The following is a 25,825-nucleotide window of genomic DNA, read 5'->3' on the forward strand; positions in this document are numbered from 1 at the left end:
TCTACCTGTGGACCCCGTATCTCTCCCGCCACCCAGTGTAGAGGGGAGACCCGGGGTTTTCCAGAGGAAAAGAACAGAGAAGAAGAAAAGGCGGAAACATGATTTTAGAGCAGAGTGGGAGCCTGGAAGCTTCCCTGGCTCCCATGTCTAACTCCCGTCATTGCCAGAGCTGGGGGAGGACGTGAGGAGGGCCAGACCGAAAGAAGGACTTCCCTTGTTGGGCTGAGGTGAGAACCCCCCATCCCCACCCCCGCAAAGCCCGCAAGCTCTCCTCCCTGATTCTCTCCTCACCTGATAGCATCTTCTCCAGTGCATGAAGTGTGGGGTGGCACAGCCCTAAGCTGGGCTCCAGGGACATTGCTGGGGAAGTAAGTTCCCCTGGGGGCATGTGTTCTTTGAGGGAAGACAGGCTGGAACCTTACTGTGGCTTCTTGCATCTAAGCTGTTAGTTAGGTGGAATCAGGAGAGGGGAATCCTGAGGGTCAGCCCAGGAAAGCTTCCTGGAAGAGGGGGGATGGGAAGCAGCCTTGAAAAAGACAAGACCGGGACTTTTTTTTTTTTTTTACTGAGACTTCTGGTGGTCCAGTGGTTAGGACTCCTGGCTTGCACTGCAGGGACCATGGGTTCCATCCCTGGTGAGGGAACTAAGATCTCACAAGGCAAGGTGCAGCCAAAAAAACCCAAAAACAAGTGACGTTCCCTGACCTGGAAAAAGTGCTGGCTCTGCAGGCCTCTGGTCAACGTTAAACAGGGCCACGGTCACAGTGAGGACTGGCCCCAGCCCACTGGAAGGTGTGCCGACAGACCAGTGGGCTCTCTCTTGGAGGGGTTCCCCAATCCTTAGCCTTTCCCATAAAACCCTTCTCTCTGGAGGTCTCCCCACAGAGGCCTAAGCTACTCCTTAGGGAATATATCCTCCTGCAGGTCACCTACCGTTCAGGGGCCAGGCCCGGGTGACAAATGGGGAGCCCTGCTCTTCAGGGTACACACACATGGCAACCCCTGCTGACCCAGACCTCTCCCAGCCCTGCTCCTCACAGGGAGCCAGTCCTGACCTCCACAAAGTCAAATGCCTTCCTCACCCCCAGGCTCCAAGCCACAGCCCTGGTCTTTCCTTTTGGTCCTACTGGTCACAGCCCTGTGAGCCCAAATAGTGGTTAACCCTTCCATGCCAGGGTTCACAATGCTCCAATGTGCAGGTCAGCAGCGGGGGTGGAAGCGAGGGCAGAATCCAGGCCCGGGGTCAGGACCAGTGGGTTGGGTCAAAGAAGGTACGCTTCACAGCCATGGTGGCCCCTGGGTGACTCCCCTCTGCATCCTCCTCCAGCCACCTCTTCCGGGGCCTCCAAGTGTTTGCCATCCTGCAATGGGTCTTCCCCTTTTGGGGGCTCACTGAGTCCCTGAAGACCTGAGGAAACCTGCGCCTGGCACTCTGCTTCCCCATTCCAGCACGGGAGGGAGGGAGGCAGGGCAGGGGTCTGTGGGGTGGGGTCCTTCAACGAAGGAGAAAGATGTAGATAGGACAGGTGGGCCTGAAGCCATGGAACAGGGAAGGGGGCAAACAGGGGACCTGGGACTCGAACCTCCTGATCCTGAGTCCTCACAACCCCCCACGCAGCACCACCACCTCCCGCCCAGGTGTGCCTGGCTGCCTTGCTCCTTGTATTCCTGGGCCGGGCCTGGATCCTAGCGGTCCTCGACCTGGTCTGGCTCCATGGAGATAGAAACACACCTGGGGCAGGAGGCCACTGCTCTGCCTGCGTCCACAACCGGGCCATTCGCAGACATATCCATGACCACCTCCCCACCTCGGCGAGGCACTCGGGAACGGTGCGCTGGCTGGGAGCAGGGCTTCAGAATGGACTCTCGGGACCTTCACCCCCGAAGTCCAATGTCAGCTCCCCAGTAGGGTGTGCACCCTCTGTCCCCCAGCTGGTTAAAACCGCAGATCCGGATCCCTCCTGGAACTACCTCTTTGGCTTCCACCCTCACGGGGTTCTGGTCAGTGGGGCCTGCAGCAACTTCTGCACAGAGGCCACTGGCTTCTCCCACCTCTTCCCTCACCTCCAGCCCCACCTGCTCACGCTGCCCTGTTGGTTCCAGCTCCCTGTCTTCTGGGACTACATCATGTGTGCTGGTGAGGAGAGCGCTGGGTCTCAGGAGCCCCAGTCCCTGCTGTCACCTCCTACCTGCCCTCCTCCCGCATGCGGGCACTTGGTCCCAGCTCTACTTACTTCCCCAGAGCCCTGCGCCCTCTTTTCTGGAAGAATCAGGCGTCAGGTCCCCCGGCCTCCGCCCTCTCTCGCAGGATCTGTGTCCTGGGACAAGGCCAGCGCCTCCTATCTCTTGTCCCGGCCCCGGGGGGCCTCCTGGGAGTGGGAGGGGCCCCTGGAGGCGGGGGAGGCAAAGCCCGGAGCGCTGAGCTTTCGAATCCGGAATCAGAAGAGATTTGTCAAGTTGGCGCTGGAAGAGGGCAGCGCTGCCGGGGAGGAGCGCAGCGCGCCCCGGGCGGGGTCCGGAGTCAGTTGCCCCCCTGCTCCCCCAGGACCTCCCTGGTGCCAGTCTTCTCTTTCGGGGAGAACTAGCTCATCCAGCAGTTTCCGAACCCGCCGGGCTCATGGGTGCGAAGGACACAGGAAGCGCTGCAGCCACTGCTGAGAGTGGCCCTGCCGCTGTTCCACGGCCCCCGGGGTCCTCCTCCTCCCCTTCCGCACGCCCATCCACACCGTCGGCGAGCCCCGGCCTCTACCCGCTCCGCTATCCGGCCCGCCCGCCTGCTCCTCCCGGGCTGAAGGCCCCTGCACCCTCCCCGCGCCGGGAGGTGAAGGCCCCCCCGGTTGGGGCCTGACATCCTGGACTCCGGCCACGCCCCCAGGCTGCCTTCGGCAACCGCGCCAGCCCTGAACTCTGTCCCAGTTAATCGCGGCGAGCGAGAAGGTGACCTGCGAGCGGCTGCTAGCGACCACCCCTCTGGCCTCCTGTTCCGCCCACAGTGGGGGCCCCGATGCCGGCGCAGCGAACCCCGCGGCCCAGCCGGGCGCAGGTGGACGCGCAGCACGAGGTCTACTTGGAGCGGCTCAAGCAGCTGTTGAAAGAGCACAAGGCGCGCTCTGGCGTCCCCGCCGACGGGCTCCTCCCCCCACCTAGACGCGCCGCCGGCCCCCACCGGTGCCCTCGGTGACTGTGGGTGGGCACTGAAATTAAAGGTGGGTACAGACCTGCGGTGTGTGTGTGTTTGTACTTGGCGGGGGAAGTCCGCGCGCCTGGCCGGGCCTCGGAGGGGACCAGACACTCCCGGAGACCCGCAGACACACCCGGGGCGCGCGTCCAGGATCTGCCGGCCGCACTCGAGATCAAAGAGTCTCGGCGGGGACCCAGTCGGTGGGCTCTCCGGCTTCTTCTGCGACCGCTCCCCACAACGATTCCTAATGCACGCGGGGGTGGACCTCCATCGCACGGCCCCTACCCCGCCTCCCAGCCCCGCCCAGCGGCCAGCCCAGACCTACCGTCTGGAGTTCAAAGATCAGTGTGTGAAGACCTGTGGCGCTCCGGATCCCAAGGTCTCCCCATCCACACAGCCCTCTACAAGCAACCCCGGGAGGCCCCAGGGGCGTGGCCACTCAGACGAGAAAGGCTACCCCGGCTCGTACCGAAATCTTCATCGTTTGTCCTCCGGGTCCTGGAGCCCTGCTGGCAGAAGGGGAGCGAGTGGGAGTCTCCACAGCCCCGCCGCCCTCGCGCAGTATGAAAACCCTGAAGAAGCAGCGGCTAGAAGTACTGAGCGCCTACTGCTACCTGCTCACTTTCCTCTTCACGGGTGAGTGGTGCCCGGGGTCCACTGGGGAAGGAGGCAAGGGGGAGGGTGGGGGGAGAAAGGCTGGAGCCCCACCTGCCAGGATGTCCGAGGGCCAAGGGAGGGGGGAGGAGCCAGAGGTCCAGCTGGGAGATGGCCAGTGATCTCATTGGTGAGGGTGGAGGGGAGGAGCCACTGGAGTTTCAAAAGCTAGTTCATTTTTCTTTCTCACCTTTCCCCCAGGCCCCTTCTGTTCCCTTCTCCTGCTCTTCCTCCTCTTCACGTCGCTCTGGTATTTCTCTGTTCTCTACTTGGTACGGTTCTTCCTGGACCGGGACACACACCCCGCCCCCCAGGTGAGGACTAAACAAGTAGTGAGAGGTGATAAATGGTGCCTCCAGGAATTCTCCCACCCTTATCTGTCTGCCCAAGGCGGAAGGCGTTCTGAGTGGATGAGGAACTGGACTGTTTGGAAGCACCTAAGGGATTATTTTCCCATTAAGGCAACAGGTGACCCTCCAAGGAGATGCTCTGCTTCCTCCCTTTCCCTCTATGTACCCCACCTACTCACCCCTCCCTATGCTGGAGTCTGAGCCCCCCAGCTGCCTAAGTTCAGGCAATGGGGGAGGGGTGGGATGGTGTACCAGAGGGGGCCCCTTGTGCCCTTGACCCCATCGTAGGACCTTGAACTCTAACCCTAAGTTAAGTCTGTTGGTGTGGAGGGAATTCTGTTCAGCTGGTATCCTCCTGTCTATGCTTTCTTCCCCTCATCCTGCCCACTGCCCCCAAAACTGGTGAAAACAATAGAGCTGCCCCCTGACCGGAACTACCTGCTGGTCGCTCACCCACATGGGATCATGGCCATGGGAATCCTCTGTAACTTCTCCACTGAGAGCTCCGGCTTCTCCCAGCAGTTCCCCAGGCTCCGGCCCTTGACGGCCATGCTGAATGGCCTCTTCCATTTCCCAGCCTACCGAGACTACCTTCTGTCCTTTGGTGAGTCTTGAGCTGAGGGGAGGAGGCAGCCACCCCCCACCCACCCCCCCACAGTGGCCCCCACCCACCATTCAGCCCAGGGACCTGGCTTGAACATTGGCCAGGCTCACAGTGGGCGTCAGTGAATGGCTTTGGAGCAAGCGTCCTGCATCCTCGCTGGGAGAGGTGCTATAGGGCACACTGACATGGGCACAGGGGTAGGGGAGCTTGGAAGGAAAGGGATGGGGGGTTCACCCTTCCTAGGCTAAAGGGTGAGGTAAGGGACTAGGGAGCCAAGGACGGGGTAGTGACTGTTCCCACACCTCCTCGTGCCTGCAGGAGGATGTTCTGTGAACCGCCAGAGCCTGGATTTTATTCTGTCGCAGCCTCAGGTCGGGCAGGCTGTGGTCGTCCTGGTTAGGGGGCCCACGAGTCCCTGTATGCCAGCCCAGGGGAGCAGTGCCTCACTGTCCAGAATCGGAAAGGCTTTGTCCGCCTGGCACTGAGGCACGGGTGAGTGGGTGCCCAGGGGCGCTGCCTTGAATGCTCAGAAGTCACAGTGCGTCTGGGGGTCTACACTCTCTGTCCCTACACACCCGCACCCCTGTAGGTGGGCCAGTGTGTCCTCAGAGCTTACAGTGTGACCACACCTAGAGGGCGCTCTTGCCCCTTGAGTGTTTCCTCTGTGCCAAGCACCGGTGCCAGTTCCCCAGGTTCCCTCCCAGGCGGAGAGAGACAGGATCACAGTGCAAGCCACAGGACCCCGGGGCTCAGACGCCCTTGGTTCAAATTCTTTTATGACACCCTCTCAAAGGCAAGTCCTTGCACGCTTCCTTACTTGTGAAATAGGGTTAATACCTACCTGGCCACCATGTTGCAGTTGTAGACTGTATGAGAAGATGTATATAGGAAGGCCCAGTACACAGTCTTTCCTCAAGAAATGTAAATCCCTCTTTCAGATCTCTTTTGTAGCCACTGTCATTTGCTTCAAATGGCCTTGGGAAGTGGAATCATGTGAGGGAGAAATTTGGGGCACTCCTTGAGACACTGATCTGACCACCCGTCTTCTCTCTTGCCACCCCTTCCCAGCGCTTCTCTGGTGCCCGTGTACTCCTCTGGGGGGAATGATATCTTCAGAGTTAAGGCTTTTGCCCCAGACTCGTGGCAGCATCTGTGCTAGAAGATGCTGGGCTTCAAGAAGCTCCTGGGCTTTTCTCCTTGCATTTTCTGGGGCTGTGGTCTCTTCTCAGCCAACTCCTGGGGCCTGGTGCCCTTCTCCAGGCCCATGACCACTGCGGGTGAGTGCCCATCTCCAGGGAAGAAGGCTGCCATCAGCTTCATGAACAGCACCTCACCCGTGTCTCCCCTCTCCCCTCAGTGGGCTGCCCCGTCCCGGTGCCCCAGTGTCTCTGGTCCACCGAGGAGCAGGTTGACCACTCTCACATGCTCTACGTGAAGGCTCTGGAGCAACTGTTTGATGAGCACAGGGAAAGCTGTGGTGTCCCAGCTTCCACTCGCCCCACCTTCATCTAGCCCCAGCCTTAGCCCTCCCCCCACACCCACCAGCCCCCCCAGCCCCTGATCCCAGTGCCCTGAGACCCCCACCTACTGCCATGCCACTGCGCCAATAAAAGGTAGTTCTCTCACACCACTACTTCGTAGAATCGGATGCCCGCCATCGGATTCTCAGCTCCACCAACAACTGACCGTGGCCTTATCCAAGTCACTTAAGCTTTTCAAACCTCAGTTTCCTCCTTATAACACGGGGCTACCTACTTCAGAGTTGCAGGGTTTCTAATTTTTATTGAAATACAACACAGAGAAGTGCACAGATCACAAGGGCACGGCTTGATTTTTCTTCCACTGAACATACACGGGGTTGTCCTGGGAAGTGAATGAGATGTACTCAGGCTCATGGGACAGCTGCACTGGCGTTCTTGGGTGTGGATTGAGGAGAACTGTCAGCCATCGTCTTCCCACCCATCTCTACGCTTGGATTTCTCTGCTGGGTGGGTGCCCACTCACCCAGGATGGAGCCAGGAGGAAACATCTGGAAGCCTTTTCAGAGAAAGAAGAGAGGGGTCAGCACTGGGATGGGATGGGCTGGGGACAAGCCTTTTGAATGGGTAGAGGAGTCGACCCAGCAGGCTGGAGGAGGTTAGGGTCGGTTAGAGAATCATTACATCTGTTTCGGAAGCTCCAGTCCCAGACAGTGAGAATCCCACTGGGTCAGACTTCAGCCCTGCGCCCGGGGCTATCCCCACTCACCTGCCACCCATGCAGACCCTAATGTGGGCTCTTCTACAGACCTATTTCTGGTCATACTTCCAGAGCTCCAGCCCCAGTGGGTCCTCCCCTACTGCTAGTCTCTGCAGCCCTGAAAAGCCAACCCATCTGTAGACAAAACATAGCATCTGCGTATCCAAGGAGCTTAATATCCTGCACTGCCCGCTGCCACCAGACGTTATCATTCCCCAGTAACATGCTAGGGATGCCAGAATCACCTTCACCTCCTTCCTATCTCCCCACCTTCCAGAACCCCAGTCACACTTCCTGGCCTCCTGTCTTCTTCTAAGCGCTTCTTAGCTTCTTCTCTTACTCCAGGCCCCCATCCCTCCCGTGGACTTCCTCTGGGACCACTCCTCAGAGAGCAGGGGTCTTGCCTCTCATCTCCCATCTAACACCTTCTCACGCTGGCAAGATGCTCTCCCTAAAACACTGTTTTCATCAGTGTTTCCCAGTCCTATTCACTGGGACTGGATCCTCATTGTCAGAAGGTGTGAACTGCTCAGCACAGCATTTGAGGCACCCCACAAACAGAGCCCTACCCTGTAGACACACAGGGTACCAGACACACAAAAGTACTGTCTGCTTTTGCCTGGGGGCTGCATCCACCGAGACGTGGTCTTTGTGCAAATTAGACAAAGAATGTTCCAGGTTGGGCGGTGACAAACATTTGCTATGGGATCTTCTCTTTGGGGAAGTGCAGGTGCCACGTGCACAGAGAGGAGATGGATCACTAAACTGCCTAAAGGATCTATTGTATTTTCAAGAGCTCTGGACCCCACAGTACAGAGCCGTCAAGGTTCCCAGTCCCATTTCTCCTGCCGTGTATCTGGATAATAACCCCCAACACTGTGTGGTTTCTCCTCCTATCTGGAAGCGTCTAACTTGCAAATATATGAATATATACCTTAGGAGCACAGCTAATTGCCTCCTGGCAGGCCTTCTTCCTTCCCTGCCATTGTCCATGTGGCCACCAGAGGGCAACCTCTACTCACAAGGCAAATCTGTCACTCTCCTGTTTAAAGCCCTCCCCTGGCTGGCCAGTCCCCGCCTACAGGATGGGTGCAACCCAGAATTGCTTGTTCTTGCAAAGCAGGCTGTTTCTCAGCTCTGGGCTTTGCTCAGGCTTCCCCTTGCGCAGGAGGGACCCTGCCCTTCTTTGTCGTCTGGAGGGGATTTTTTTTTTTTCTTGCCTCACCCGTGGCATGAATTCCCAGACCAGGGATCGAACCAGCTCCCCCGCCCCGGGAATTGGAAATGCGGAGTTTTAACCACTGGACCGCCAGGAAAGTCCCCAGAGGGGAATTTCTAAGACGCAGTTGGGGTCTCACTTTCCTTGACCAGCCAACGTGCCAGGCTGGTCCAGGGCATCCTCTCCTCTGCATCCACGTAGTGCTTCCTGAAGATCTAGCACGATCCTCTGTGTCGCTTTAAAACATCAATTTATCCAAAAAGTTGGCTAGCTTCAACATTAATAAGGACAATAACAGCATTGGATTGCACCACATTAAGCCTGTTTAAAATCAATGAGTTCATAACGGTCTGAAAGTAATAATCGATCACCACTGAAGGATGCTGAGGAACCACCACATTATTTGAATAGTTAACAAATAAAGGGAAAAATGTAAGCATTTATCTGGTCTTTCCTTCAACAAACTATCTCTAAGGGTAATCATAGTAGAAGAGAACAAGTTTCCTTTTATAGGCATATTCCAGCTAGGGGGGGAAAAAAACCCAGAATGACAGATTAAGAATATCACCGTTTTGTAACCCCTAATAAATGATTGGATTTAGGTCGAACATCAATATTTGATAAAATTTCAGTAAGACAACCGTATTTGAGCCTTTGATGGAAGAATGCAACACCACCTATAGCTTGGACATGAAAGAACTGGAACTTTGGGAAACTTTCAATTCTGATTGGTTGAGGAAACTAGAGGTGGGTGAATGTTGGACCAATCCAAGCGTTTCTGGTGGCAGAGGGGAGTCTTCTGGTGAAAGGGAAGGAATTAGAGTGTGATCGCATCTCCTTTCAGCCACTAGTGACTTTTTGCTCCAACACCTTTAACTTTTGGAGGTCCTTTCCCACACTGGAATGTATTCCACCTTGACTGCAGCTTTGTGAAATGCACAGTGTGTTGGCAGTTTCAAAAAATCAGAAATGGGGTGAAGTCTTATTTTTAAAAAAAGGTTGAGTGACTTACTTATTGGTCTATTGGCCTTGAAGTCAAGAGATGACTCTGATCTCTTTAACTCTTGGGGTGGCTTTGTGTGTGGAAGTCCAGGAACACGATCCTCCATCTTTTCACATTAGCACAGCCAATGGGATTACCAGGTTATGGAGTGATTACCTTGGAAAGTATAAAACTGGGATGAGGTAGGTGAGAGGTCAACTTCGGTGGGAACTTTGGGAAACTTTTCATCGTGTCCTTCCTCCTATTCACTGGGACTGGATCCTCATTGTCAGAAGGTGTGAACTCCTCAGCACAGCATTTGAGGCACCCCACAAACAGAGCCCTACCCAGACACACAAAAGTACTGTCTGCTTTTGCCTGGGGGCTGGGGGGGTATGGGAGCTGGGCAGGCAGGAACGAGAGTGGAGACAAGGGGGTGGTGTCCCATCCTCCGCAGCACTTTACAGGTTTTAAAGGACATTCACATCCATCCCTTTCCTGGTTCCTCGCAGGTAGAACTGCAGGTGTTTTTATCTCACTTTATGCGGTGGGGAGGCCCCAGGAGTTAAGAGCCCGGGTCACCAGCTTGTTCAGAGTCAGCAGCAGCGCTGCAGCCACTCCGGTTCCGGGTCTGCACTGCGCTCTCCCTCCCACCCTTCGTCCACCCACCGGCTTAGCACGGGTGCCCAGCCGTGTGCACAGAGGTCTGTGTTCTTGTACTCGGGTGTCCCCAGGTGTACACTGAAGTCTTTCTCTCTGCGTGCTGCCCCACGGGGGCCTTGCTGCCTGACGGCGGGTGAGGTGCCCGCGGCTGAGATGTCCGCGGCTGAATGGAGCTGAGCCTGCCATTGCGGAGGGCGGGGAGAGGGGCGTGAGGCTGCTCGGCGACCCCCGGGGAGTGGTGGCCCGTCTGACCCGTCTTGGCCTCGCTCTGCTCCTTTCAGCTCTTGGCTGCTGCCACTTGGTGTCTCTACCCTTCCTGATCTTCATGGGTTTCCAATTTCCTCTATCAGTTTCTCCGACCAGGTCCCCAGGGTGTCCGGCTCCGCGTCCCCTTTCCCGCCGCTGTTACTTGTCTAGCAGCCGGAGGTCAGAGAATGGGGCTGACGTTGAGGGGAGTAGGAGCGTGGCCCCCGGAGAAGGGGGACTGGGCGTGGGGGGTATTCCCGGACCCAACATAGAGATGCTGCGGGCATGGGGCCATAATTAACCCAGCAATCAGGCCCCTCCACCGACCCTCGAGACGCCTCCCCACCCTCAGTCCCGCCCCCCACCGGGACAAGGGGCGGATTCTCGTCTGCAAGGCTAGAGGCCACCCAGCAGCGCCCAACTCACCGCCCAGGGGCAACTCCGCTTTCCCAGGCGCCCCGCCACCCCACCGCCTGCCCGCGGTCGCAACCGAGTCCGCTCCAGATCCGCGCCATGTTTCCTCGGCATCACTGGGGTTTCCTCCCCTCGGCCGAGCCCGAGCAGAGCCGCGGCCGCGCGTACCGCCCGAATCCCGAAGCTCTGGGCGCCCGAGCCCGCGTGCAGGACTGAGCAGACCCGGCCTTCGCATCGGAACTCCGAGTCGGGACCGGACGGCGGCGGCCGGGTCCCCGCGTGTCATCGGAATTTGACCCTCGGAGCTCCGAGGTGACCCCGCTCTAGGTACCGTTCGCTGTCTGCGCGGCCGGACCCGATCGGCTTCTCGGCACCCGGTCCCTGGCCCTGGCTTGAGAGAGGTAGGGGGGCAGCCAGGCCTGGGGGCGGGGGGCTGGCGTGCTCCTCCCCCGCGGAATGGGGGCAGCAGAAGGCCACGCCCCTCAGGGGAAGAGAGCCTCTGCGCCTCCTACCGCCCAACCCATCCCAGTCCCGCGTCCCAGATAACTTGAGACCCGACTTCGCCCAGGTGTTCGGAGGCGCTTTCCCTCCGCCTCCCATCATCATTTGGCTCCCACCTGTCCCCAGAGTCTGGTGCCCAGGGGGACCCCTGCCTAGTAGACAGCTTCCTTCGGGATCTCCCTCCCGCCTGCTTCCCCAAAAGACCGGGGGCCACCCTCCAGTACAGCCGCCCTTTCTCCATGATTGTGGCCCTCTGAGGCACCCCCTCTCCCCAGTTCGTTGGTCCATCTTCCTCATCCCCTGCCCCTGCCTCACTTCATCTTGTCTCCCCTGCCTCTGCTCTCAAGTCTCTGTTCTCTTCCAGCCTCTGCTGATTTTCTCCTGCCCGTGACCCCTTTCCCCACCACACACCGCGGGGAGAAGGGGGTGTGTCAAGCTGCTTTCTATTTCTGGTCTCCTTGGGGAGGGGGCGCGTGCTAGGACTTGTTTGGCATCTGCTGTGCCCTGAGTCACGAGGTGTCATGTCTGTGACTCGGTATCCGTGCCTCTCCCCCACCCCCCATCATCTCCAGGTTGCCTTGGTCTCCTTTCTGCCTTGGCTCCAGTCCTTTTCGCTCTCTTCTTTGGGCGCTTTGTGTAGCTGCGGTCTCTTTGACTCCGCCCCTCCTCTCTCTGCTTCCTCTGTTCCGTGTTCCAGCTCAGAGAAGCTGCGACCTCAGGGCCATCAATATTTCAGGTGTGTTTGGTGGGAGAGAGATGGGGTGGGGGGTGGGCTCCCGGCATGCCCAGCGATGACTCCAATCATCCTCTCGCCAGAGTGGATCATTCATATTTATGAGATTGAGAGAAAGGATACAAGGATGATAAGGAAATGCTGCCCGCTTTCCTGGAGCCTGGTCCAGGGGGTGCTTGGACTACATCTCCCATAGTGCCCAGGGGCACAAGGCTGCCTCTGTCTCTGTCTAGACACCTAATGGGAGTTAGAATTCAAGGAGCCACGTTGGAGGGTGGGAAGGGATCAGAGTGTGGAGTAAGGGTTGTGGGGCCAGCTGGCTGCTTTCACTTGGCCTGTTACCCCTGACCTGCTTTGTTCCCAGCTCCCACCTCTTCCAGGGTTGAAGGACCTTGGAACCTTTACATCTCCCCCAAAGGGAATAGGAGTAGAGTGCCGGGGAAGAAAAGATGCAGGGTGAATTAGCAAGTTCCCCGTTCTTTCCTGTGACCCTGGGAATGCCCTCCCCTTACACACATCTTTATCTGAGATGCAGACACACTCTTTGGCAGTAGTCTCCCCATCTTGAAAGTAAGAGGGAAACTGGAGCCTAATGTTTGCACCTAGTTGGATGTGTTCCGGTCTACAAGTTGCTCACATTCTGCCCCCTTATGGGGGCAGTGGGGAATTGCTGGAATATCCCTGAAGCACCAGCTTGTATGTTCCAGGGACCCATGAACAGCTGATGAGGTTGTCTGGAGATCCAGATGGGAGCCACAAGCTAACCTGCTCCTCTCCGGACTCATCATCTCCAGAGCCTGGTGCAAGGAATCTGATTGAGCTCACTGTTGGCATAGAAATTATTGACGGTGGGGAGAGGGCAGTGGGGGTTCCTCCCGCAATCTCATCTCTGCTTCTGAGTCAGCTTAACCCTTAGCACTTGGAAACTTTGACTCCTGCCAAGGACCCAGTCATGCCTATCCTTGCTCTTCAGGCTGGGGTCGGAGATCTCCCCACTGGCCTGAGATCCAGGAAAATTTAACTTTTAGCCCAGCTTTGTCCAAGCTAACTCACCTTAGGCGAGATCTTAACCATCTTGGGCCTTGATTGATTTCCTCTTTGTGAAAGGAATGGGTTGAACCTGATGGTCCCTAGTGGCCATAGCAGGGGCTCTAAGATCCTCTGAGCCTGTGCTTCTCCCTGCCCTCTGACGATACTGGCCTGAGCTGTCTTACCTCACCCCAGCTTACCTGCGAGAGCCTTAAGCCTAAGAATTAGACTGAAAAGAAAGAGGGAGATGGAGCCCTTGTTTTGAAGCTTGTTTGTATTGGAACCACACTGTGCTTACATAAGCCATGTTTGTGATATGGAAGCTAAAATTATCCCTAACCCACCCCTTGGTGCCCCTGCTGGTCCCATCTCCTAAACCTAGGTCATGTTCTTATATATAAAAAAAAAGTCTAATCATCCCAAAATCACCCTCCTCAAAGTAGCTGGTATGTGTGTCCCCTGGGATGTTGGTTACTGAGGCTTATGTAGGTTATGTGAGTGGACAATTCTAATTGGCTGAAAGAGAGAAGAGGGGATTTGATTGGTTGATTTGGTTGGTCTGGAGGAGAGACATCTGGAAATGAGGAATCATCCGGACTTGGGGATGGGCCTTTCTCTTTCGTCCTGTCTCTGGGCAGGGGAAAAAGAAGAGCTGGATGCCAAAGGGGTACCAGATCCACAAGCCATTGACCCAAAAAGGAAACTCTGAGGAATGGGAAGAGCAGGGGTAGCCTGAGTGGGAGATGAAGCAAGGATTACAGGAAGAAATTTCCCAAAAAGAAGAAAAGGAGAGAGAGAGAGAAGGGCGTGTGGATCCAGGGGCCCAGCCAGTGAGGGTGCGTGGCGGATGTGTAGAACTCGGAATAGCGGAGGAACCTGACAGCTTCGGTAATTTAGGATTCCTTTGACGAGTTTCTGGGGGAAGGAGCACAGAAAGTAGGGGAGCAGACAAGAGGGGGTAGTCTGGGGGTGGGAGCAGCTAGAAAGGGGTCTGGACCCCTGAGTAGACTGAACTCTCGCACCAAGAGGGCCTGAATGCAGGAGCAGCTAAGAGATGGGCTCCGGGGCGGAGCTAAGAGGAAGCTGGGAGTAGCAGGCTCCTGGGAGTGGAGCCAAAGAAAGGGGGCGTGGCGAATGGGCAAGGACCTGATGCCCGGGGGTCTGGAGCATCTCAAGAGGTGGAAGAGACGCCCGCGAATGATCTTTCCGCGGGCTCTTGAATCCAAGACCCACGTGCTGAGGAGAGCTCCCTGGGCAGGCCCCGGGTCTGGCCCAGCGCCCGGGGTGGTGACGACGGAGTGCTCAGCGTGTGGGAAGAGGCGAGCCCTTTGAACGGAGAGCCCTGGCAGGGGTGAAGGCGGGGCGGGGGCCCCCTAACGGCCTCGGTCCGCAGATCGCCCTGGGGTCGGTGCTCGTGATCGACGCCGGGGAGACGGCGCTGGTGGAGGGGCTTCGCGCGGCGCCCTGGGAGTGCGGCAAGGGCCTGGCTGGGATGCTGCAGCGCTTCTGCTCGCAGCTGGTCAAGCGAAGGCACCCGGGGGTCAAGGTGGCACGACTCACCCGGGACGACCAGCTGGCGTCCCGGGAGCTGAAGAAATACCACCTAATCACCAAGCAGGTGAGAAGGACAAGGGAGCTCGGATGGGCGGACCTGTCCCCGAGGGGCCTCCGGGCGTTGTCACCCCACATGCAGCCAGTCACCGGCTTTTCCTTTGCTGCCGACTCGGCCGAGTGGGGGCGCCCATGAGCCCTGCCCTGGGACTCCCAGTCCTTACCCAGGCCCTTTTGCCCAGGGAAAGTCAAACAGCTCCCGACTTTCAATCTTTAAACCCTCTATCCTTACTCCAGGAGGCTGGAGCCCAGGCGTCCGGACTTCGTGTCCCTGCCTCCCCTACATCGATCCCGCCTCTCTTCAGGGACCCAAACATCCTAATCTGAGCCTTTGTCCTTCCCCTCTGCCTCCCCCATCCTACCGACTGATAAGCTTCCCTCGCTTCCACTCTTGGGGCACACATCCCCACGTCTCTGACTACTCCACATTGATCTCCACTCTCCTTGGGGATCCAGGTTTTCGGAGGCCTTGCCCCTGGTTCCTGCATGCTCTCACATACCCCACTCCACCCGGCCCCGCACGGTCGGCCCTCCCGAGGGGCCCAGGTGGGAGCCCGTGGGTGTGAATGTGGGAGTGACGATGCCAAGAGGCACCGGACTCGCAGCCCTCCCGCCGCCCGCCCCGCGCTCACTCGTGCCCCCCTCAGGGCATCCTTTTGGTCCAGTTCAACGTGTCGGCCCTGCTGGAGGGGCTGGGCGCGCGGCTGGCGGCTCTGCGGGCCTCCGGCACCTTCTCGCCGCTGCCCACGGAGGCCGTGTCGGAGGCTGGCGGCGACGTGGCACGCCTCCCCTGCTGTCGCCTTCTGTGCAGCGCGACGTGCTTCCGGGCGGGACCATCATCCAGGACTGGCAGCCCTACCGGCCGAGCGAGAGTAACTTGAGCCTGCTGGCGGCCAAGGGCCTGGAGTGGCGCGTGGACAGCCGCGCGCGCCCGCGCGTGCTCACGCTGTGCACGCGCCCCTTCCCCATCCCACCTGGCGGCAACGGCACGTGGCGCTACCTCAACATCTACGCCTTCGGCAGCGACGGCGCGCAGGTTCAGAGCCAGCTTCTGTGGCATCTGCAGCGCCAGGCCCCGCGTCTCGTCGGCCTCAACGCCATGTGCCAGCTCTTCCTGGCGCCCCAGCTGTGGTTACATCTGGTTGATTTCTGCCAGGCTGGCTGATTTCTGCCAGGCTGGCTTGGGGCTCGAGCTGGTCAAGGGTTATACCGAACAATACCTGCTGGAGGCCGACATCTAAGGCCTCTCCAGTCGGAGGGGAGAGAAGATGCACTTTAGACCCACCTCCTTCCTCGGATCCCCCCAAAGCCCCGCCCCTGCTGTTTTCAAGCTCCGCCCCCTCCCCCTGCCCTCGGTCATCGGCTCTGCCGCCTACACTCACCCGCTGTCCATCCTTCCCTTCCCTCTTCCCCTTACATTTCTGTCTGCCATCTTGACTCTAGCGCCCCCAAACGCAGTTGCCCACACCCTGATCTGAACCGCCGGGTTTGGGGGAGTCACTCGCGCTTCTGTTGTCCACCCATTCCCTTTCCCCGCCAAAGAATGGGTTCCTTCACAGCTTCAGAGCCTTTCCCTGTCCGTGCCCCAGCCTGGGAGTGTACTCTGCCCTTTGTGGCTTCTCCCTTCTGCCCCCTCGTGGATGGGAGCTGGCAGAAGTGTGTGCAACGCCCAGCACCCGACCAGGAGCACAGTTGCCCAATAGGTATTACTTTTCTTCCTCCCCATCTTCCTCAGGCCCCCAGAGCTTACCCTCTGCTTCTCTCCTCACCACCCTCTCAGTCTCCTGTGCCTGGACCTCTCTTAGTTCTCCGTTGTCCATTTGTCTGCCCCTCCATTCCCCTTCCCCATGATCTCTTCATCCCCCACCCTGTGTGTAATATGGAGAAGGACCCTGTAAAGGAAATAGATTTATAATGCCTCACCCCCACTTGGCCCCTGCTTACGCTCTGGTGATGCACCTTTCTGAGGCTGCCTCCTCTGACTGGGGTTTCCTCCAACTTTGCACAATGGTGCTATTTTGCAGGCTCCCTTCCCTATGCCCCCAACCAGGGGCCCGAAGCAGGCCCGTGAACCAGAGGGTTCTGGGTGGAGAGCCTGGTGTAGTGGAGGGCAGGTCCCTCAGCCTGGTGCGAGGCTGTCTACTGCTTCTACCCGGGCTGCCTTCTAGCGCGACTGGAACCCCCTCCTCCAGATATTTCTGGACACCCCTCCCATCCTCTTGTTCCTTTATGCTTTTTCTGGACTTTGACGGTCTTCTATTTAAATGCAAGTAGTAACAGCTGCATTTGCACAGCGATGTCTCCTACACGGGATCCTCACATCTCCCGCAGAGGGAGGACACAGGCTCAGAAAGACTCAAGTGCCTTCCAAGTGGCTCACAATAGCTGGGAGTCTGGCAGAGACTAGAAACCAGGTGTCCCCAGCCCAGAGCATACCTCAGAACCTCACTGTAGCTGGACCTTCTTGTTGGACAATGGACAGCGAGCACAGGGTTCACTGGGGATGGAATCAAAGACATGGACAGAGGAGGGCGCCAGGAGGTGGAAGAAGGTGGACAAAGAAGACAGCCGCTGCTCCCCTCTTTCCCCCCGTTCCGGCTGTGCTGCTGTGCCTTGCTTGGCTGCCTCCTGCACCTGACCAAGCTGCCCTCCTCCCTGTCACTTCAGCCATGGCTGTATTGCAATAAAACGGGCCCTTGGCCCACCTTCTGTGTCTGTTTCACTTCTTCTCGGTGGGGAGGGATGAGCTGCATTGTCCTCTCCCCCTTCCCCAGCAGCCTGTATCAGAGAGGATCTCTAAGCCCTGTGCCACTGGGGCTAATGACTTCCTGGAGGGGAGCTGGGGAGGGCTGCTGGCCGTTGCGCGCCCCTACCCCCCACACCAGCCAAGCGGCAGAAAGAATTGATTGCTCAGAACCGAGGCGGGCAGCGGCGCGGCGCTTGGACTAGCCCCGGGCCTCGCTTTCCCCTGGACCTGGGAGTCCGCTGCTGCTCCAAATTCTTGCTCTCTCGCAAGTTCCCCTTGGCATCCGGAACCAGCCTGCCTCATTCCCACGATCCAGGCGTCTAACTCCCAGCTCTCGGCTCTCTCGTGGCCAGCGCCCTTGCTCTCTCCCCATTCCTGGGTGGGCACCGCACGGAGGGGGAAGAGGTGGAGGGAGCCTGGGCGCCGCCCCGCGGGAGCCGAGCTCCGAAGCGGCGGAGACTGCGATCCCGAAAAGTACCACGCGGGGGCGCCAGGACGTGTGCGGACGCGGGCAAGGCAGCGCAAGGTGGTTTCCGTCCGTGTGAGTGTGGCCATGGGCGTCTTTGTGTGTCTGTGTTTCTGTACATGTGTGTACGACTCAGGGGGTGTCTGGGTGGGATATATTCGGGGCTACGGGCCTGGCGTACCCCAGAATCAGGTACTCCAAGTGGCTTCTTGACGAGGAGGCGCTTGATAGGTTACTATGTACGTGTGGATGGGGAAGCAGGGGACTGTGTGTATCGTCGTGTGTGCAAGGCATAGCCTGTGAGTCTTGGATTTTTGAAGTTACATTCCTTTAGGGCTCTTATGCCCTCCCACCATCCTGTGTAAAAGGAATCGAGGGCTCTCAACCTGAACCTCCATTACACTGGTCACATCTTCAGCATGTGCCTGGACAGGTGACTCTGCTGGACTAGGTGTGACATTGTGTTTGTGTAAGTGGGTGTGTCTCAGGATATCAGTGTAACTCTGAATGATAGTGTTGTGTGTGTATTTGTGTGACAGGTGGATGCTGGAGGAGGCTGGTTCAGGATTATGGAAGTACAAAATTTCCTTCCTCCTGTTAGTTTGTGGATACCACCTTCATGGTGTGTGCGTGTGTGTGTGTGTGTGTGTGTGTGTGTGTGTTCCTTTCTCAGTCTTTCCAGTGGCTGTCTCTGTGTCTCTCCTCATCTCTGTCTCTTTCCCTCTTTCTCTTTTCCTTTCTTGGTGACTCATCTCTGCGGCTTTGCCTTCCCCCAGCTTGCTGGGTCTCCCCTCCCCCACCCAGGAGTGGGTGGGGTATGAAGGAATGGGACCCTGGGACTAAAAATCAGGGTGAGCCCCCCTTTATTACTCATCATTCCCAGATCCACCAGTGGCCCGTAGCCCTCTCCCAGTCCCCTTCCCAGGACTCCCCACCCACCTGAACTGGGGTGGGCAGGGGCTAGGCAATGATGTGTTCTAATGGGGCCATTTCCACGGGGTTCTTCAGCACCTTCTTTCAATTCAAGGTGGAGACCCCTGCCTTCCTCATAAAGTGCCCCTCCCTGCCTGTCCCCCCCATAGCTGACGCATTGAAAGGCTGCAGAGGTGAGTCACCGGTTTGGGGGAAGGGAGGAAGAGAGGGGAGGTGAGCTGCGGGGACCCCCAAGCCCCTGCTCTCTTTTTCTTTCCCAAACCTTCTCAGGGAAAAGACCCAGTGCTCTGCCCCCTCCCTTGGTTTTCCAAATCTTCAGCTTGGATCACTACTTGGTTGGACCCCATCTTCTCTTACTACCCTCCTGGAGAGTATGAGAGATTCAGAAACAAAGACAAAGAGACGGATTTATACAAACATCTCAGAGCAAACACCAGGCATCCCCTCCTGGTCCCCATCTCAGCTTTGCCTTTCCCAGCTCTGTCTCTCATTCCTCTTTCTTTCCTGCCATCTCCCTCCTCTCCCAAACCCCAGGAACCTGTCCCCAGTCCAGCTCTTTTCCAGAAGCCCTTAGAGGCAGCCAGGTGTGAAGGGCACAGCACATTTTTGAGAGGTGGGGTGCATGTGAACGAGCTGACCCTGGAAGGGAACTGGGATAGAGAGAGGCAGAAACAGACCCAGAGATTCAGAGTCCATGCAGACACAATCCAGATTGTGGAATCACCAAACCTATTGCCCTGGCTTCCATCTCACTACCCCCTCCCCCATGTCATAAAGACTGAGACTCTTCGGATGTCGATTTCTGAGAAGCTCCCCTGGACTTCTGGGCGGAGTGGAGGAGGAAAGCGTTGGGGAAGAATGGAGGAATGAGGGAACACTCTAAAAAACGCGGGGCAAGACTTGAACTTGGAGGCTGCAGATGACTGGCTAGGATACTGAGGCTTTTCTGCACAGAAATCTAGAGGTGAAGGTAAATGGGGGAGGGGCAGGAAAGATCAAAAGCCCATAGCAGTCCACATAACCTGTCACGTATATCAACAGACATGGAAGGACCCAGATAAATGCACAAAGACACACGGGTACACACATATTATTGACACACCAAGCCAGGCACAATTTTCAGACACCAGCAGGTACCCAGACTGGATGCACTCAAACTCCCAACCGCACAGGTATACAGGCACTCAGAGGGATCAGGACCCACACACACTCACACTTACAGAGACACCTGGAAATAGGCAAAAACACAGCTCCACAGATTGGAAGAGAAAATTACATATTTAAATTGGAACATTACCATGCCTATCCACTCTCTAGCTGATTAAATACACAAGTGGTCCCCCCCATTCCCTTTCTTTTTCTTTCCCCGTATGTTTCATTAATCTCTGGACACACACAAATGCAATGCACACGTATGTACATGCATGTGCACATATACAAGCCCACAGGAACACAAACAGTTTCTCTAGATGCCCATCTCCCTCATCTCATACTTGCTCTCTTAGCCCCATCAACCTCTCAGGCTGCCCCCCCACCTCGCCTCCCTCCCTCCCTCTTTCCTTCCCTCTTGGATGGCTTCCCCTCCCCCCACCAGATGTCTGAGCCATCTCTCTCTGATTCATCCTCCTCAGGAAGGTAACGTGACCCCCCCTCCCCATTCCACTGCTCTCGGTAACCAGGCAGGGAGGATAAAGGGGAGTGGGATGAGGAGGAAGAGGAATGAGGGGAACCCATAGGGGCAGAGGGATGTCCTAGATAGTTTGGGGGAGGGGGATAAGGCACAGTCTCAGGTCTGTTGCCCCCTCCTCTCCATCTTTGGCATCTTCACAGTCACCTTGGTTCTCCTTTTTTTTTTCTTTAGCCTGATCCTTTACCTGTTCCAGATGCCTGCCTGCCTTCCTCCCTCTCCTGCCCCCACCTCTTCTCTCCTTCCTCTCTCTCTACTTCTCCCCACCTCTTTCCCCGCAGAGCTGATGGGCTTTCTTCTGGGAAAGTGGAGCCACTGATGGAACCGAGAAGCCACTGCTGGCTATAGAGGGAAAGCACGTGAGCGTGTGTTTGTGTGTGTGTGTGTGTGTGTGAGAGAGAGAGAGAGAGAGAGTTTGAGAGAGAGAGAAAGAGGAGAGGATGAGGGTCAGTGCTAGGAAGAGATGAGGAAGGGGTTGAGGACTGGCTCTGAAAGAGTCTCGGAGCTCCTGACAGACAGCTCTGATCCCGGTTTCCAGAGTCTTAGGGCGCGGGTGCCCTGTGTGTGCCCACAGGCACCCGTGTCCGCAGTCCTTGTGTGTCTGGCATGTGTCATTCCACTCCCCCTTCCCTGCCCACGCCCCCGCACAGCTCTCTGCCTGCGCCGCAACCCCCCTCCAGCCTCCCTCCCTCCCGTTCATTCCTGCAGTGGCTGCTCCCCTTGCCTCCCTCTCCTCTCCTCTGCCCCCCTCCTCATTTCCGTCCTCCCCCACCCCCGCCCACGGCTGGTCTCCCTTCACTGGACCCGGCTCGCTGATGGATTCTCTTTGCGCAATCTGTGCGTCATCGCCCCCCATCCCCCCGGAACCTCTAACTGTCCAAGCCCCCAATCCCAACCCCTCTGGCAGGAGATGCGGACGAGGGGTCTGGTGGCAGAGAGGGGCGATCTCTGACGTTGCACTCCCCCCCTCCACTCCCCCCCCCCCCACATCGCGTTTAAATCTTCCCTTTAAGCAATGGAGAGAGATGGAGTTGAGTCACCCCCCACCTGCGCACCCCCCTCCCCACCTGGTCTGCTCTCGTCCTCCAAACGTCCTTCGGGGGGTAGCAGCGAGAGGGGAAGAAGCAGGAGGGTGGTGGGGAGAGGTGGTCTGAAAAGGGGCCAATAGAGTCAGCTGGACAGAAGGACAGACACACATTTTTTCTCGAGACACGCACAGACCATGCACAGACACGACACAGAGGCACACACATCCTCAATCTTTTCCCTATCTCTTCCAACTCGGATCCTTTCCGACAGGATCACCCAAGCTTCAAGATCCACCCATGTGCCCCGGCCCAGGGCCCGCACCCTGCACCGCAGATCCGCGGACAGCGCCCGCAGGCGCGCAGAACCATCCCTCTTCTCTCAGGTTCACGCCGTCCTTGGGCGTGTTCCCCACGCACCGTGCAGTCGGGGAATGGGGAGTCTGGTCCCCTCCTCAGTTTTGCAATCCTTATCTTCCCCCTTCCCAGTGTGGATCTCCTATGGGACCCAGTCAGACGCTGGGAGAGCCCCCACCCTATTCCGCTCGTCGGGCTCCCGCCGCTGCAAGTTGCTCTGTAACCCACCCTCCCGCCTTGCAGCGTCTCTGAATCCACCCTTCCATTCATTCTGCCATTCATTCATTCATCCTTTTCTCCTCGTCCCTCCTTCATTCATTCATAGCCCCCCTGCCCCGCCCGCCTCAGCATTTCATTCATTCATTCCTTCATTCATTCATTTCCCTGGTGCCAGGCTAGCGCACACCCCTCCAACAGAGGCCTGCAGCGCGCAGGCGCGGGCCGGGAGAGGCACGCATCCTCCAATCGCTGGGCGGCCTCCCGCCTCTAGGCGCCCGCCCGCTTCCCCATGAATGAACATTGACGTCAATGGGGCGGGGCGATTCCCACGTGACCCCGCGCGCTCCTCTTTATAAGGCGGTAACGGCGCGGGCGCTGTCCAGCGTGCTGAAGCCTGAGCGAGCGAGTCTCCCGGAGCCGCGCGGACCCAGCTGAGCCCAGCCCACTGGACGCCAGACCTCGACCATCGCTCGTATCCTAGCCACCGCTCGGAGCCGAGGCGGACGAGTCCCGATCTTCCCCTGTCCCAACCCCGCCCCGACCCTCCTCTCCACCTCCCGCGTCGTGGCACCAGCTGGTAAATACTCTGCTGTCCGTCCCTCAAACCCTCAGCAGCCGTGGGCGTGAGGGAGGGTTCTCTCTCCCCCAGTTGGGAGTGTTGAAAACACAGCGGGGAGCCCCCGGGAAGGGTCCCTGGTAAATGGGGGAGTCGCCGCTTTTCTCTTGCTGCTGAAGTCGCCCACGCACCATCCGGGGAGTCCTGTGGGGAGGGAGCAGAGATTTTTTTTTTTTCCCCGTATCCTTGCTGCTTAGTACGTGGGCGCTGGCAGTGAGCTGGCTCAGGGAAGGGGGCGAGGAGGCACTGGGGGAGCAAGGGTTGCAGGCGTTTTCCCATTTACACGACTCCAGAGATCGGCACAACATCTTCCTCCTTTGCTCCTAAACGTCCCTTTTCAGGGTAAGGTTAGGGGGATAAGGGAAGCCCCGGCTTTCCTGATTAAAGGTGGGGGAAGGGAATATAAAATCAGAGAGCGGAAAATTCTTACAGAAACCCTCTCTTTCTTTGGTCACTTCTATTTTTTCACAGTCTCCGGCAGCCCTTCGGTCATGAAATCGCTCAGGTTGCCGGCTCCTGTCCTCCTCTGCTTCCTTCTACTGACCAAGGGGTTGGGAGCAGCGCCCCCGGGGCAGCCTGAGGCTCAGCCACCTCCCCCCAGCTCTGAGCATGAAGAGCCGGTAGCTGGGGACGCAGTGCTCGGGCCGAAGGGTGTTAGCGCCCCAGAGGTCCGAGCCGCTAGAAATTCAGAGCCGCAGGACGAGGGAGAGCTTTTCCAGGGCGTGGATCCCCGGGCGCTGGCCGCGGTGCTGCTGCAGGCACTCGACCGCCCGGCCTCGCCCCCAGCGCCTGGCGGCTCCCAGCAGCGGCCAGAGGAAGAAGCCGCAGAAGCTCTGCTGACCGAGACCGTGCGCAGCCAGACCCACAGTCTCCCAGCGCCAGAGACCCAGGCGCCCGCGGCCCCGCCTCGCCCTCAGACTCAGGAGAATGGTCCCGAGGCGGCCGGCCCCTCCGAGGAGCTCGAGGCGCTAGCTTCCCTGCTTCAGGAACTGCGAGATTTCAGTCCGAGCAGTGCCAAGCGCCAGCAAGAGACGGCGGCAGCAGAGACGGAAACCCGCACGCACACGCTGACCCGAGTCAACCTGGAGAGCCCCGGGCCGGAGCGCGTGTGGCGGGCTTCCTGGGGAGAGTTCCAGGCGCGCGTCCCGGAGCGCGCGGCCCTGCCGCCGCCTGCTCCCCCGCAATTCCAGGCGCGTATGCCCGAGAGCGGGCCCCTTCCCGAAGCCCACCAGTTCGGGGAAGGAGTGTCCTCCCCCAAAACACACCTAGGTGAGGCATTGGCACCCTTGTCCAAGGCGTACCAAGGCCTGGGCGCTCCCTTTACCAAGGCGCGCCGGCCGGAGACCTCACTCCTGGGCGGCTCTGAGGCGGGAGAGCGCCTTCTACAGCAAGGGCTGGCGCAGGTGGAAGCCGGGAGGCGGCAGGCGGAGGCCACACGGCAGGCCGCGGCCCAGGAAGAGCGGCTGGCCGACCTCGCCTCCGACCTGCTGCTCCAGTATTTGCTGCAGGGCGGGGCTCGGCAGCGCGGCCTGGGGGGTCGGGGGCTGCAGGAGGAGGCGGAGCAGGAGAGACGCGGCGGGGAGGAGAGGGTGGGGGAAGAGGATGAGGAGGCGGCGGAGGCGGAGGCGGAGGCGGAGGAGGCGGAGAGGGCGCGACAGAACGCTTTACTGTTCGCTGAGGAGGAGGACGGGGAAGCCGGAGCCGAAGACAAGCGCTCCCAGGAGGAGACGCCCGGCCACCGACGAAAGGAGGCCGAGGGGGCAGAGGAGGGCGGGGAGGAGGACGACGACGACGAAGAGATGGACCCGCAGACAATCGATAGCCTCATTGAGCTGTCCACCAAACTCCACCTGCCAGCGGACGACGTGGTCAGCATCATCGAGGAGGTGGAAGAGAAGCGGAAGCGGAAGAAGAACGCCCCTCCCGAGCCTGTGCCGCCCCCCCGGGCCGCCCCCGTCCCCACTCACGCCCGCTCCCCGCAGCCCCAGCCCCTCTCCCCCGCCCCGGCTCGGGACGAGCTGCCCGACTGGAACGAGGTGCTCCCGCCCTGGGATCGGGAGGAGGACGAGGTGTTTCCCCCGGGGCCCTACCACCCTTTTCCCAACTACATCCGGCCGCGAACACTGCAGCCACCCGCTGCCTCGCGCCGCCGCCACTACCACCACGCCCTGCCGCCTTCGAGCCACTATCCCGACAGGGAGGCCCAGGCGCGGCGCGCTCAGGAGCAGGCGGAGGCAGAGGAGCGCCGGCTGCAGGAGCAGGAGGAGCTGGAGAATTACATCGAGCACGTGCTGCTCAGGCGCCCGTGACCGGCCCCGGCCCCGCCCCCGCGCGCCGCCGCGCGCGCCGCCACCCCCCCTCCGTGTCGCTCCTTTCCCCTCTCAGTGTTTTGCATGCGCCCGGCCCCGCCCTCGGCCGCCGCCCAGCCCCGCCCCCGCCCACCCCTCCGCCCGCGGGCCGCCCCGCCCCCGGGCTACGCCGGGACTTGTCAGACCTCTTCGTGCGTCGGAAGCCCGAAATCCCAAACTCACTCACGGGTGTCTCGGGAACAGCACAGGGGGCCGGGTAGTTTGTGCGAGTTCCCTGCCCCCGCGGGGCCCCGTCCCCACCTAGTCCCTCTCGGGATGTCCCGATCTGAAACCGGAAAAAGGATTTCCAGTTAACTGTGTGAAGAAGTGTCTGTCTCCCGCCCTTTGGGCCTCCCAAGAGCCTCTCCACCCTCTCCGGATCGCTGTGAATTTACCCCTTCTTTCCCTACTCTGTTGTAAATACCCCTCACGGAGGAAATAGTTTTGCTAAGAAATAAAAGTGACTATTTTATTAGGACTTTGTTCTCGGTTATTCACCCGTCCCCTTGGGCCTGCGTGGTCCTTCCCAAGGGGCGGTGAGGGAAGCGCCATCCACAACACCCATCTCCTCCTGCTCAAAAGCCAAGGTTGAGTGATAGAACCTCTTTCAACCGTATTCGGGGGGGGGGGGGGAGGGGTTGCATAGAATAGGCTCACATCCTTTAGGAAACCCTAAATTCCACTTCCAGCTTGGGGGTTAAAGTCACAGGTCCTCAGGCCCTGGCAGAGAGATGCAGAGCGGATAAGGTGCCGCAGCTCTGACCCACCTAGTAAATTCTTCTTTGCACGATCTCAGGGCCACTTAGGCAGTGCTGGTAGCTCCCACCGCCCCTGCTCCACCTTACCCACCCACCTCCCTTAACTGCTCCCTAAATTCCCTGGTCCTATGTACCTCACAAGACATATGGGGAGGAGGGGTTGGCGGCCATGGAAACATCCTGCTTTTAACTGTTCTCAAGCCTTTTCTAAGCATAGAGGATGGGATATATCCTTGAACTCTTGC

The 25,825-nt window shown here is 58.6% G+C and overlaps 4 protein-coding genes across 5 annotated transcripts; all 4 read left to right on the plus strand.

Annotated features, from left to right (window-relative positions):
- Positions 1–619: 619 nt before the first annotated feature.
- Positions 620–3,181, plus strand: LOC118881669 (putative diacylglycerol O-acyltransferase 2-like protein DGAT2L7P). Its single transcript, XM_036826789.1, has 5 exons — positions 620–635; positions 1,949–2,137; positions 2,309–2,555; positions 2,876–2,937; positions 2,994–3,181. The coding sequence occupies exons 1-5, from the start codon at positions 620–622 to the stop codon at positions 3,179–3,181; spliced, it is 702 nt and encodes a 233-aa protein (XP_036682684.1).
- A 543-nt stretch (positions 3,182–3,724) lies between these two features.
- MOGAT3 (monoacylglycerol O-acyltransferase 3) lies at positions 3,725–8,779 on the plus strand. The gene is given in 7 exon segments (XM_036824523.1): positions 3,725–3,817; positions 4,037–4,292; positions 4,581–4,789; positions 5,108–5,185; positions 5,188–5,281; positions 5,858–6,066; positions 6,147–8,779. Coding segments are annotated over 7 exon segments (1,074 nt in total). The 5' UTR covers positions 3,725–3,744; the 3' UTR covers positions 6,302–8,779.
- Positions 3,739–25,294, plus strand: VGF (VGF nerve growth factor inducible). 2 transcript variants are annotated; one of them, XM_036824519.1, is made up of 4 exons: positions 3,739–3,817; positions 9,741–10,952; positions 22,216–22,435; positions 22,946–25,294. In XM_036824519.1, the coding sequence occupies exon 4, from the start codon at positions 22,966–22,968 to the stop codon at positions 24,781–24,783; it is 1,818 nt and encodes a 605-aa protein (XP_036680414.1). In that variant the 5' UTR covers positions 3,739–3,817; positions 9,741–10,952; positions 22,216–22,435; positions 22,946–22,965; the 3' UTR covers positions 24,784–25,294. The 2 variants fall into 2 exon arrangements, with proteins under 2 accessions (XP_036680414.1, XP_036680415.1); XM_036824520.1 differs by lacking the exons at positions 3,739–3,817; positions 9,741–10,952; positions 22,216–22,435 and adding an exon at positions 22,581–22,816.
- On the plus strand, positions 14,106–17,087 carry NAT16 (N-acetyltransferase 16 (putative); the record flags this gene model as incomplete). The annotated part of the gene is given in 4 exon segments (XM_036826790.1): positions 14,106–14,432; positions 15,073–15,213; positions 15,216–15,557; positions 15,559–17,087. Coding segments are annotated over 4 exon segments (918 nt in total), but the record flags the coding sequence as incomplete, so codon positions are not given.
- Positions 25,295–25,825: the final 531 nt, after the last annotated feature.

Source organism: Balaenoptera musculus, chromosome 15 (assembly GCF_009873245.2).
Source record: "Balaenoptera musculus isolate JJ_BM4_2016_0621 chromosome 15, mBalMus1.pri.v3, whole genome shotgun sequence".
NCBI lineage: Eukaryota > Metazoa > Chordata > Mammalia > Artiodactyla > Balaenopteridae > Balaenoptera > Balaenoptera musculus.